This window comes from Monodelphis domestica, chromosome 4 (genome assembly GCF_027887165.1).
Source record: "Monodelphis domestica isolate mMonDom1 chromosome 4, mMonDom1.pri, whole genome shotgun sequence".
In the NCBI taxonomy this organism is placed as follows: domain Eukaryota; kingdom Metazoa; phylum Chordata; class Mammalia; order Didelphimorphia; family Didelphidae; genus Monodelphis; species Monodelphis domestica.
In genome coordinates this window covers 256,270,142-256,283,587 of record NC_077230.1, presented here as the reverse complement: position 1 = coordinate 256,283,587, position 13,446 = coordinate 256,270,142, and the positions used below count along the sequence as shown (strand labels likewise).

At 33.5% G+C, this 13,446-nt stretch overlaps 1 protein-coding gene across 1 annotated transcript in view; it reads left to right on the top strand.

Annotated features, from left to right (window-relative positions):
- The window catches only part of ARHGAP42 (Rho GTPase activating protein 42), a 400,535-nt gene that overhangs the window by 137,424 nt on the left and 249,665 nt on the right, over window positions 1-13,446 (top strand). Inside the window, exon 3 of the mRNA XM_001365340.5 lies at window positions 6,306-6,367. Within this exon, the coding sequence (XP_001365377.2) occupies window positions 6,306-6,367 (62 nt within the window). The remainder of the gene's footprint in view (window positions 1-6,305; window positions 6,368-13,446) is intronic.

Below are 13,446 nucleotides of genomic sequence, written 5' to 3'. Positions count from 1 at the left end.
AGAAGGAAAAGGAAAACTACTTCCAATATCTTTCCTAAGGAAACCCCAAGGTCATGAGGTCATGAAGAGTTGGACATCACCAAAAAATGACTGAATAACAACAATTATTAGCTTTGTTAGCTTACATTAAAACCAGAATTCCTCTCTGGATTTTCTAACTTTTGCTCCCATCCCTATTTTTTAATGACACTATTTATTTTGATAAATGAGCACATATAATAGGATAATGACTGGAAAGGAAAGATTATGGATTATTTGTGTTTTTGAAAAAAAAGAGGATCAAATTCAGCATGGTAGAAGAGCAATCAATTTAGTATCTGAGCATGAATCTGCCCCTTTCTTACTTGCTCTCACTTCTTTAATTATATGGATTTCGTCATTTAGCAAGTGAAGGTGTTGAACTCTGAAGCCTCTTCCAGCAAATAAATGATTGAGTGGGAGTCAGAAAATTCAGGGTTATGTATTTTAACCTGAGTGATATTGTTTCTATGACGAACAGAATAGCTTTTCACCAGAACAGATTGCTTTTCTATTCCATTTTCTCTTTTGGAGAAACTAAAGAAAGAGAAAGCGAAGCATATATTAAATGGCTAATGTAGACCAGTTGCTAAGTCCCTTTCAAATATTATTCCATTGAATCCTTACCACACCCCTACAAGGTAGGTGCTATTATTATTAAGTTACTTTCTCAGAACCACAGAGTAAGGTTTATGAATGTTAAAAACTGTAAATGCCAAACTCTAAAGGTAATTTTTAGTGTCTTGATTTAGATAAAAAATAAGTGGTCGCCATGGGAAAATTCCCAAATATGAAAATACCCAAGTCAGCTGGGTTTTATGGAGATTTAATTAATATAAATGAAGGAATTAACAGAAGGGGAGAGAGAGAGAGAAAGAGAAAGACAGACAGAGAGAGAGAGAGAGAGAGAGAGAGAAAGAGAGAGAGAGAGAGAGAGAGAGAGTAAGAGTGAGTGAGTGAGTGAGTGAGTCTAGGCCAAATGGCCTAGGCCTGAGCCTAACGGAGAGCAAATCAGTCTTTATCACTCACCATAAGATCATCTCAAGCAAGCTTCTCCAGTCCTCCACTGAATTCCTGAACTGAGTTCAGAGCTCCAATTTGGCTTCCGAACTGAACTACCTCCAAACTGAACTGAATTCTCCTTTTAAAGAAATTTTCTCTTATGTCACCTCCCCTAAATTTTCACATCTACCAATCACAGCAGATGCCTTTTCCCAGGACTGCCCATTCTTAGTTCTCACTACTCTTTAGTTTTCACCTTCTCTGTGAAGATTATATCTTCTGAGTACTTCACACCTCTTTTGTTAAGCTTGCCTTTTGTAAGTTGCTTGACCTTTTAATGATTAATTTAACCTTTTTAGGTAGATAGCACCTTTTGGTATTAGATCTAAAAATAGATCACCTAGCTTAAGGGTTTGGCTTCACTGCAAGGTATGAGTTAGGGACTTTCATTGTTCCATCAGGAATTTTACAACTCTATCTTCCCCTAAGGCACTGTCTGAGTAGGGTGGAGTAACTTTAAAGTTCTATATACATTTCTGACCAAGTACCTCCATTGTTACAATAGGGGAATTTGCTTAACCAAATCTTCTAAGGTACAGTCTGAGCAGTTTTAAGATTCACAGGTTTGAGTTAAGAGTGAGGCTAGATTTGAACATGTCTTTTTGACTCCAGGCTTAATGTTCTATCCACTGTACCACCTTGCCTCAAAGTAATGATCTGAGAATTAGATCAACTGAACCAGAAATATGTCTCTCATTTTCTGATAAGGATGAAATGCAGAATCATAGTATTTGAGAACGCCAGATTTCTAAAGTCTTGACCTTATCTAGAGTATTCTACTCATATTTATTCTGAGAAAGATATTATACTAATATGAGCTGCTATCATCATCATTATATCCTCCGGTGTATTTCCAAGTTTACTTTGCTCCTTATTAGACCAGAAACTCCCTGAAGTCAAGGAAAATTCTTTTAGAAATCTTTATATTCATTGTCTAATAAAGCACTTACTACAGACAAACATTTAATTAAGCAAACATTTATTTTTTGGTTCCTTCCACCAATGAATATTATGGAATATATTAGATGTAAAGATTAAAATCAAATTTAACAAGTGAACAGACAAAAAAAGGAAGCAGGTCTTTTATATCAACTATATGAAATTACTATTCACAAGTGTTCTTCTCTTTTTCTCTTCTTTCTTCTGGAAGTGACTCAATTGGCTAGAAATGTTATCCCCAAGATTACATCATTTTGAATTCTAGTCACAATTACCATAACAGAAATCAAAGGATTAGTTAGAAGGCCTAGTGCAATCTGATAAACACATTAGTGGTCCCAGAATAAGCTATAAATCAAGAAATGTAACATTTCAAAACTTTAGTTGCAATTGTATGTCTAGAAAAGGGTCCAACTACACTGAGATTTCAATACCCATCAGTATTGAAGGTACATTTGCATCCTGGTTCTAACATCAATGATTTTGGAAACAGACACTTTATTTATGTGTACTGTGTTGCAAACTGGATTCTGGTCTCCACATATCCTTAGGTGTTTTTTTCAGTTTTCTGCTTTGATAAAAATTTCCTTTCTCTGTAACTGCAGCCTGATTTATGCCTGGTAGTATCAAGAAGATAAGTAAAAATATTGTTTTCAAAGAAAGAAGAGGTGAGGGGAGTAGATATTATTTTTGGTTAACCATGATTTAAAAAAAAGAGAGAGGAGAAACAATTATATATTTTATTTTTATTCCTCCATAAGCTCCAATAATTATAATGAAAAATTCATTTTAATTTTGTGATCATTAAATTACAAAGGCAAATGTATATAGCAATAGTAAGAGACAATAATGTTACCAAGACACCAAGGGAAGAAAAAAAGAAGAAAGGATGGAAGGACTCTACCATGTTGGTTTGGGTCTTTGTGTAGTTTCTATTGGGACAATAATATTTCAGTTGCTATTCAAATATCTAAAAATCTCTTAAGATATTAGTTCTGGTCTTTATCCTCACCCTTCCCACCCCTTTAAAAAAAACAAACAAACTAGAAATAGTCTTCCACTTAATTAGCTGGAACTGTTCAGTTCTCTGTCTTCTTAACTTTCTTTATATTGTAGAATAATTAAGGTATCCAATTACCCCTACAATTTAGCAGTTAAAGTATTTGCCCAAGTAGGGGTTCTATTTAGGTAGGTAGCCCAATAATGAGGGGAGGGAGGAACATGATAATTAGAATAAAACAGTAGTGTGTGCCACAGTTCAGGTAAAACAATTTTGCATTTTACTAAGCTTGGATGGTATTTATTTCCATTTCTGTAGTATCTTTGTGACAGTACAGAATAATTTGTTAATGATGAAGAGTGATTTTTTTTTCTCAGATGGCTGTATCAGTACTTTATCTTTTCTTTTTTTTCTCTCTCTAGAAGTATAAATAAGAAGTAACATTGTAATATCTGCATAAAGTGCTTTCGTTCTTTCTGGTACCAGGAATATTTGAATAACTTCCCTAATGGTGAAAAGTAGAACCCTACAAAACAGGGAGAGTCTTCAATCTAAATTAGGACATATTTAGGCATTAAAACATCTGACTTATTTGTCTTGGATCATTTTAGGGAACACTATTAGATATCTATTTTGAAGCTCCCTTTGAAGTCAAGGAAGATGGGAAGAAATCAATGCCTTCCATTTACTGAAATAAGATAAATGAGTAAGCAGTTGAGAGATTAAAGGCATTATTTATAAGCCATTAATTAACACAGATTCATGAGTTGTTCTTTGCCATAAACAGCTTTATAAGCATTAAGTATGCCTGGAAATGAAAGCAAATGTATATAGCAAGAGTAAGTGACAATAATGTTACCAAGACTCCCAGGGAAGGAGAAAAAAAAAAGGAAGGACTCCAGCATGTTGGTTTGGTACTTTATATAGTTACTATAGGGACAATTAAGAATTGCATAGGTATAGTTATAAATTTTATTTATTTTTTCCAGTTTTACATGTAAATACATTTTAAAATATCCAACTTTTAATATTTCACAATACATATTCTCTCTCCTCCCTGCTTTGCATAATAGGATATAGATTATACATATATATTATCATATGATAGATATTTAGATGTTCATCATGTTGTGAAACAAGACAGACAGTGAATATGAATATACTAGAGAAAAAAGGTAATTAATGGTCTGTTTCAATTTATATTTGGATTCCATCTATTCCTTCCATAATGGTGGATATTCTTTGTTTGTTTGTTATGTTTTTTGTTATGATTCTCTTGGAATTGTCCCAATCCTTACCTTGCTGATAATAGTTACATCATTCACAGTTGATCATCATACATTATTGTTGTTACTGTGTACAATGTTTTCTTGGTTCTGTTCACGTCCCTTCGCATCTGTATTCACATTCACATTTCATATAAGTCTTTCCGTGTGTGTGTGTCTGTGTGTGTGTGTGTGTGTGTGTGTGTGAGAGAGAGATTTTGTTTATAATTTCTTATGGCACTGTAGTATTTCATTCCAATCATATACCACTTGTTTAGCCATTCCCCAAACATCCCTTTGGTTTCCAGTCAATTGCCACCACAAAAAGAGCTGCTAAAAATGCTTTTGTCTAGTTGGTTTCTTTTCCCCTATCCTTAATCTCTTTGGGATATGGACTGAGTATTGTTATTGCTAGGTCAAAGGTATGCACAATTTGATAGTCTTTTTGTTATGGTTCCAGATCAGTTCACACCTCTACCAGTAGTGTGTTAATGTCTCAGTTTTTCCATGTTCTCTCCAGCATTTATTATTTTCTTTTTTGTTCATGTTAGCCAGTCTAGTGGGTGTGAGGTGGTACCTCAGAGTTGCTTTAATTTGTATTTCTTTAATGAATAGTTATTTGGAACATTTTTCCTGTGACTAGAGGTAGTTTTTAATTTTTTCATTAGAGAATTCCTGTTCATATCCTCTAACCATTTGTCAATTAAGAAATGATTTATGCATAGGTATAATTATTAGACCAACATCCCCAAAAGAGAGAAGGGAAAGGATTCATCCACATGTTCAAAAAATAGTTATTGCAGCCTTTTTTGTAGTATCTAGAAACTGGAAATAAGGGGTTCCCATCAAATTAAAGAGTGTTCAAACAAATTATGCTATGTGAATTTAATGTAATACTGTTGTGCTATAATAATGATAAAAAAGGATGTCTTTGAAGATTTCTATGACCTGATGTAAGTGAAGTGATTAAAACCAGAAAAGATCTCTGAACATGATGATCATCGATGGCTCCAAAAGCCCAATGCAGAAACCTTTGAGGTTGGAGATTGAATCATTTTTTAAAATCCTTATTTCCATCTTAGAATCAATATTGTATATTGGTTCTAAGGTAGACTAGCAGTAAGGGCTAGGCAATGGGGGGTTACACAGCTGGGAAGCGTCAAAGGCCAGGTTTGATTTTAGGACATCCCTTCTCCATCCCTGGCTCTTAATCCATCACACCATCCAGCTACGCCCACAACTTATTATTTTTTGGATATTGCCAATTCAGGAATTTGCTTTGCTTGACCATGCAATACTTGTCTCCAGCATTTTTTTTTCTCTGTTTTTTTAGTCAGGCATATGGGAAGGAAGAAGGTAGTGAAAAAAATGAATTAAATTTTAAAACATCACATAGGGCAGGAAGATAAGAGAGATTGTGATTGGCACCGGTGTAAGATAAATCCATATCAGTGAAAGCAAGTTTTAAAATATTAAACTAATAAAATTTAATTTCAAAATCATCAAAGTGGTAAAGCATCTGGGTTTTGCAGGAGTAGTACTGGGCCTATAGACCATTTTATTCTAGAATACATGTAGAAATTATGTTAATAGATTTTGTGGCATTTAGAGGGCTGTTTAATTTTTGAGGCAAGACTAGAATGACTGGAGACTGTTCCAAATGTGAATCTGAAACTGAGGAGAGAGGTTAGGGATAGACATAGAATTTTGTTAATAATTTTCAGTAGATGGGAGTTATTTTGCCAATGAAGAGAGAATTACTTTATTATTATGGCATATACTATCTTCAATCAAAATGTTAGTAACTTTACATTTGTGAAAGATTTTTATGTTATTCTTGATGAAAGAATAGGCTAAAATTGGAGCCTTATAAGGTCTCAGAAAAGATCTCTCTGTACATCACATATTTTCTTCCACCATAACATTTGGACTTTAGATGGTAATCTTTTTGAAATAGGTCTTTCCTGTATTTTTTTTTCCAATACAAGAAAACTAACAAATCCTTTTCCTTTCTTTTTTAGCCCAATCATTAAAAGAATTTGCCCGATTACTGATTACAGTGGAAGAGGAAAGAAGAAGACTGGTATGTATTACTTTCTGTTCCATACTCATCTTAAAATGTAGTCATTGATACAAATTTAGAAATTAAGGCATGGAATTCATTTGTTCATTTATTTATTTGGTCAATGATATGTGTTTTGGCACATTTTACAAAATGCCAGTGTATCCACATTTGCAACTCCCAGTGTATGAACCTTAGAAATAGGTACTTAATAAATGTTGGTGACTTGACTGATGAAATTAAACAGCATCAAAGACCAGTTTTGCTCACTAACGCATAAAAACATTTCATTATTTTTTTTTAAATCTTACCTTCTGTCTTAGAATCAATTCTAAATATCAGTCTGAAGACAGAAGAGTGGTAAGTGCTATGCAATTGGGGTTAAATGACTTGCCCAGGGTCACACAACTAAAATGTGTCTGAGGTCAGATTTGAACCCAGGTTCTGAGCTACCTAAGCTATCTCTTGTTTCCATTTCTTTTTAAAAGAATGAAAGAGTGAATGCTTTCTCAGGATCATTGTTGGTTTTTTTTAATTCTTTTTTTCACTGTTTAGGTCTTTATTTATGTGGCTATAGTAATTGTATTCATTGATCTTTTGGTTCTGCTTTATTCATTCTGCATTACTTTTTTGTTTTTAAACCCTTACCTTCTACCTTAGAATCAATACTATGTGTTGGTTCCAAGGCCAGAACCATAAGGGATAGGCAGTTGGGGTTAAATGACTTGGCCAGGGTCACACAAATTTGAACTCAGAACCTCTTGTCTCTAGGCTTGGCTTTCTATCCACTGAGCCACCCAGCTTCCCCCTCTGCATTACTTTGTATAGATCTTACCATGCTGCTTTCTGTCCTTCTTAATCATTTTGCCTTTTGGCATTAATAGTATTCCAAATCATTTAAGATCAGAATTTTTTTAGCCGTTCCCAGTTGTTGTTCACAACACTGTGTTGTTTACAAGTAATGCTGCAATGATATAGTATATCATATTATATAAAATCATGTCATGTCATATATTATTATTGCTATTTTTGGCACAGCTAGATAATTTTGTCAGTAGCTCCCCTGTGGTTTATTGATTTTTCTTTTTTTCTTTTTTTTTAGTTCCTGGACATGGGAAAGTAACATTTTAAAAATCAGTTAGAATCCAATTATAGAAATTGAAAAGCATCCTAGAGATTAATTATTCTAGTTTGATTCTTTTGGTACTTTGAAAAAATGCCAGCTTTGGTGTGGATATTGATTTTAAATGATGCAGATTGAAAGAAATCCATGGTATCATAGGTCCATTTGTTTCTATAATTGAATAAATCCTCACATATTAGCTTACTTTCTGATGACGGGCTTCTTTGTACTTAGGCTTCTCTTCAGATAATAGACACATAGTCCAACATTATAGCCATGGTCAAAATATTGATTCTGTTTTTCTTGATGCCAAGATATATTAAATATTATCTTCTTTGGGGACCTAATCCTCTATTATTTTCTTAAAAGATAACTCTCTTAACTTTGGAAAAAAATTTTTGGTCAAAATGAAATCATTTGAAAACCTGAATACCAAATAGAAAGTGAAGGAAAATCTGAAGATGGAATACAGGTGGAAAATTAGTATTATTAATGACATGAGCATAAAGTTGGTACTTTCATTTGACTTTGAATAATATAAGAAAATGTGCTTTCATTTTAATCATCCTTCAATGAATTGTTTATTTTCCTTTGTAGATTTTTTTATGTTTTTGCATTGGTAAAAGTAAACATATAATGTCTATTTTATTAGAGCCTTAGTTCTACTGCCTTCTTCTTTGAACATTTTCCTAGTAAATGGAATAACTTTGCTTACTTAATATAAGAGAACAATGACAATTTTGGTGAGGAAATCAGATCAGTTGTTTTGCTCCTTGATATCTTCTCCAGATGAATCCAAGAAAAATGACCCCTTTGAAGATTCCATGGAGACAGTGCACATAATTCAAAGTACACCTGGGCAAATAAAAAAAAATTCTAATGACTCAAGCAAAAAAAATCTGAATTTTATAATTCTAGCCCAAGATATTTTGATTTATTAAGTCATTATGAATAGATATGCCACATGTTGCCATTTCTGCCATCATGACATCTCATATATATCCCTTCTCTCTATTCATACTACTGCTAAAGGACAGTTATTACAAAAAGCACAAAATTCATCTTCCTAGTCTAACTGCCTTTTATCTTCCAAATTTCCCCATTACTTTCAAGTACTCTATTGTTCCCTTATCATTTAGACTTGCAATCTTGAGATAAGTTTTGGACTATACTCACCCAAATAGCCAATCTCTTTCCAATTTGCCTATAGCAGACTTCTAATATATACTCCCTTTCTTCCACTCACATGGGTGCCATTTTGTTGCTGGTCCTCATCACCTCAAGCCTGACCTATTAAAATAAGCCTTTGGTTGCTTTACCTGGCTCAGTTCTTTCCTCACTGTGGTTCATCATCTATTCAGTTGTCAAAGTAATCTATAAGTAGAGGTTCTTAAGTGGGAGTGCCATTACTTTATCCTTCAACACATTCATTAAATTCCAGTGGCTCCTACTGCCTTTCCAGATCTGTAGGAGTGGTATGGGATATCACAGGAATTGTGAATTGAGTCTCAGTGAAATTAATTTGATATATTTTTTTAAGAAGGGTACTTACATGATTTGTTTATTGCTTCATTAACAAGACATTAGAATGGAATGGATATCTGGTTTTAAAATGGTAGGAACATGGACAGAGTACAGCAGTAGTCAGCTGAGATTGTCTAGAGACATGGTTAACTGTCATTAACCTTGTCATTGCCCCAGGGTAGGAGCTGGAACTAGAAGTCTAATAAGGGGAGGATGGAACAGCAGCAACAGTTGCCCCAATTAGACTGCATGGCAGGAGGGTGGTTGGAGTGGAGTAATAATACATAAATCCTCTGAATTCCTAGGACATAATTAATGACTGAACATTCTGCATCCTTTATGTCCCAGTGTGGTTATGGGTACATTTCCCACATGCATGGATTTGACTTTCATTCATGTTCCCTTCAAGGAAGTTCTCCTTTCTATGAATTTCAAATGTTTTCATGTGCCCTGTCTTGTGTCTTGATGTGCCTTGATGTGTATAAGAATGCACCCAGTAATCACAACTTATATTATGGTTATTTTTCTGTTTTTGAAAATTTCCCCACTAGTTCACAAGTTTCTTGAGGACAAAGATAATGTTTTCTTTTTCATCCTAGCATCCCAGATATTTATTGTAGTGCTTTTCACCTAGCAAGAACTTTCTTTATGTGACTTTAATTAGAATTATAATATCACTGAGTTGGAAAGGAATGTCAGCTCATTCAGCCCTAACCAAAAATTTCCATTTATTTGAAAACCTAAAGTTCATTCATGGCTTATGTTGTAAGAATTTATTAACTATAATATTTGATTTAACAGATTTCTCCATCTTCCAGCTTTTGTGGACAAGTGAGATTTGTCTGTTCTTTTCTGCTCATCTAATTAGTAGAAAGAACCAAACTTAAATCTTTACAGCTAGCTTCTTAGTGAATTATTTAATTACTTTAATTTGACAGAGATTTGTTTTGTTTTGTATTAAAGGTAATTTGAAATATCAGAAAGGTACTCCAATTCTTTTTAAAAAATAGGGAAGACCTCAGAAACATTATGTGTCAGTGAATTATCTCAATCTAACCTTCAAGTGCTTAGGAATTTGGAGAATACTAAACATTTTCTGTCATTTTGAAACTGGTGTGTATTTCTGGGGAAATTTAATCCATATGTTTCTGATTCATTGACACTCAATTTATCAAATTACTGATTTATAAGAGCAATTTAATCTTTAAGCAAGTCTAATAAACCTTTTTTGTAAATGTTTTTTATTCATTTATTTGTTCGTTCATTCATTCATTCATTCATTCATTTTTGAGTAAAACCTTTATCTTTGATCCTGGACTCAATATTGTGTATTGGCTCCAAGGCAGAAGAATGGTAAAGGCTAGGCAATGGGGGTTAAGTGACTTGCCTAGGGTCACCGAGCTAGAAAGTATCTGAGGCCAGATTTGAACTTAGGACCTCCCATTTCTAGGCCTGGTTCTCAAACCACTGAGGCACCCAGCTGCCCCTGATTTTTTTTTCTTTTAACTTAATGATACATTTAGCCAATGCTAAATAAATGAACCTTGAACCTGAAAATTATTAAATTTGATTTCAACTAAATCTCTAATGTTTAAGAAAATGTCAATAGATGGTGAATTACATAACTTTCTAATAAGAAAATTTTTCCTTTGTTGATTTAAAGTTTTGTAATAAATTTACCTGATGTGATTATGGATTCATTAAATAATATTGAGAGTTATGGTTGATATGGCTACCTACAGAGTCCAGTAAATGTAGAAATAATCTACTTATTTTCATTGTCACAGATAAAGTATAAAGGATTAAAAACTTGACAGTGAACTTATGAATTTTTGATGTCTTTTTTATTGTAAATTTAACTTCTATTGGAAAAAAATGTTAGGTATGTGCTAACATACCAACATTCTTATGCAGTGACTGCTTTATGCCACCTGAATTGTCCAAAGCTGAAAATTCCTTTTAAAATGATTTTGGGGAGGGATGATGGGAAAGGAAGGAAGAAGGCAATCAGTTGTCGTCTAGACTGAACAGGAAGAGTAGGATTTTTAAACAGGTTTATTGAATTTTTCTAGACTATTTGTAGTATGGTGGAATTCCCCTCCCCTTTTCCCCAAGTACTTCAAGGTTTGTGCAGACCAATAATTTTTACATTCATAGAATTACAGAATGTCAGATTTGGAAGAGAATTGAGAATCCATCCATCCAACTGATACTTAAACCAGAATCCCTTCTACAGTATGCTTCAATAAGACATCATCCTAGCATTATTTGAATACTTTTATTATGAATCACCTCTTGATTAATATCCACTTCTTAGTATACAACCCTAGCCCCCCTTTTCTGGAGAACTCTCATTGCTAGAATATTTTTTTCTTAAATTTCATCTAATTTTGCTCCTCCTAAAATTCTACCTTCTAATTTTCATATGACATCCCAAGGCTTTTTTACCATCTTGGTCAAGCCACCCTCTAAACTCTTTTCAGTTCATTACCCCAATTTGAACACTATTTCATATGTGGTCTGAGCAGAGCAGAGGATAACTAGACTATCATAGTGCTGAACAGTGTGTCTCTCTTCACTCAGCCTAAAATTGCATTAACCTTTTGGCTACTCTGTTGCATGGATGATTCCTTTAGCTGGTGTCTACTAAAACCCCAGGAACTTTTTTTCCCCTAGAGAAACTGCTATGTAGACAGGTCTTCTCCATCTTATATTTATAAAGTTGATTGTTGGAATGCCAGAACTATACAAGTTATACAAGCTTTTGATATCATTGAATTCTAACCCTGACTTTCTAGAAGTGATGAAGGAGATATGGCAGCTCTATTACATTTTATAAATATAGGTTCCTTCAGAGCAGGAAACCTGCTTTACTGAATCTCTTTAACCTTAGAGTGACTAGAAATTGTTGTTGGGTTGTCTGTCATGTCTGACTCTTTCTTATGCAATTTTGGATTTTCTTGCCAAAGAAACTGGAGTCATGTGCCATTTGCAGATGAGAAAACTGAGGAAGACAGAGTTGAGTGATTTGTCCAGGGTGTCACAAATAAGTGTCTAAGGCCAGATTTGAATTCAGGAAGATGAGTCTCTCTAGCTCCAAGTCTGGTCCTCTATGTAGTAAAGAAACTGAAAGTCATAAACATTTTCTGACTGATTGTTTTATGTTATTTAAGGACATAATGGGCTTGTTCCAATAGGAATAACAACAAAATCTTATTACATATACCAACAACTCATTTGTTTTAAAAATAGATTTTATTGTTTTTCAAACATTTCTTATATTTCCCCCATATGTTCCCTTTCCCCCAGAGCCAGCTCTTATAACAAAGATTTAAAAGCAAAACAACAACAAAGAAACCCTTACCTTTCATCTGAGAATCAATACTTTTATCTTAGAATCAATACTGTATATTGTTTCTAAAGCAGAAGAGTGATACAGAGGAGGCAATTGAGGTTGTGACTTGCTCAGGGTCATATATGCAGTATGTGGGTGAGGTCACAATTTATCTCAGAAACTCTTGTCTCTAGGCCTGGCTTCCACTCCACTGAGTCACTTAACTGCAAGAAATATATATATATATATATATATATATATATATATATATAAATAATTATTATTATTAATGAAAGAAAAGGGGGAGTAAGAAATCCGGGTAAACAATTAATGCAAGGAAATATGCAGTTTTCCACATCTGTGGACTACCGACCTTGGAAAATGAATTGGGCAAAGGTTTCTTCTCAATTAATTCTAACTGAATGTTGGCTTGTTTTTCATAATCTGTCTGGCCTACATCAATGCCAGATAAGTATAAAATTGGGGCAGCATTCATGCTTAAAAAAAAAAATTCTGGCTTTGCCTCTACAAGTTGCAGGTTCTCAAAACTCTTTTTGCAACAGAAAATTTACAGGATTTTTGGGGTGGTTTTCCTTCTTTCTATTTACATTGTTATTATGTATATATGCACATATATGAATATATGTATATTTTACTTGGTTCTGAATATTTCACTTTACATCTATGGAAGTCTTTTCAAGCTTTTCTGTAGTCATCATGTACATTGTTTCTTAAAGGACAATAATTTTCCTTTGCATTCATGTACTAAAATTTGTTTAGCTCCTCTCTAAACAATAGATATCTATTACATTTTTAGTACTTTGTTGCCACAAAAAAGTATTACTATAAATGTCATATATATATGTGTATATATATGAAATACAAAAGGTAAAATATTTTGATTTCATGAAACAAAAGACCTTTTGCACAAAAAAAAATTTTTAATGCATCCAGCATAGAAAAAAACAAGTGGTCATCTAGGGGGAACTTGTATTTAACTTCTTGAATAATTGTTTAATATTTAGGACACACACATATATACCATTATCCAATTGATAAAGTAATCCACGTTGATTCATTATACCAAGGATCCATAAAATTATGGGTTCAATGAAGTGG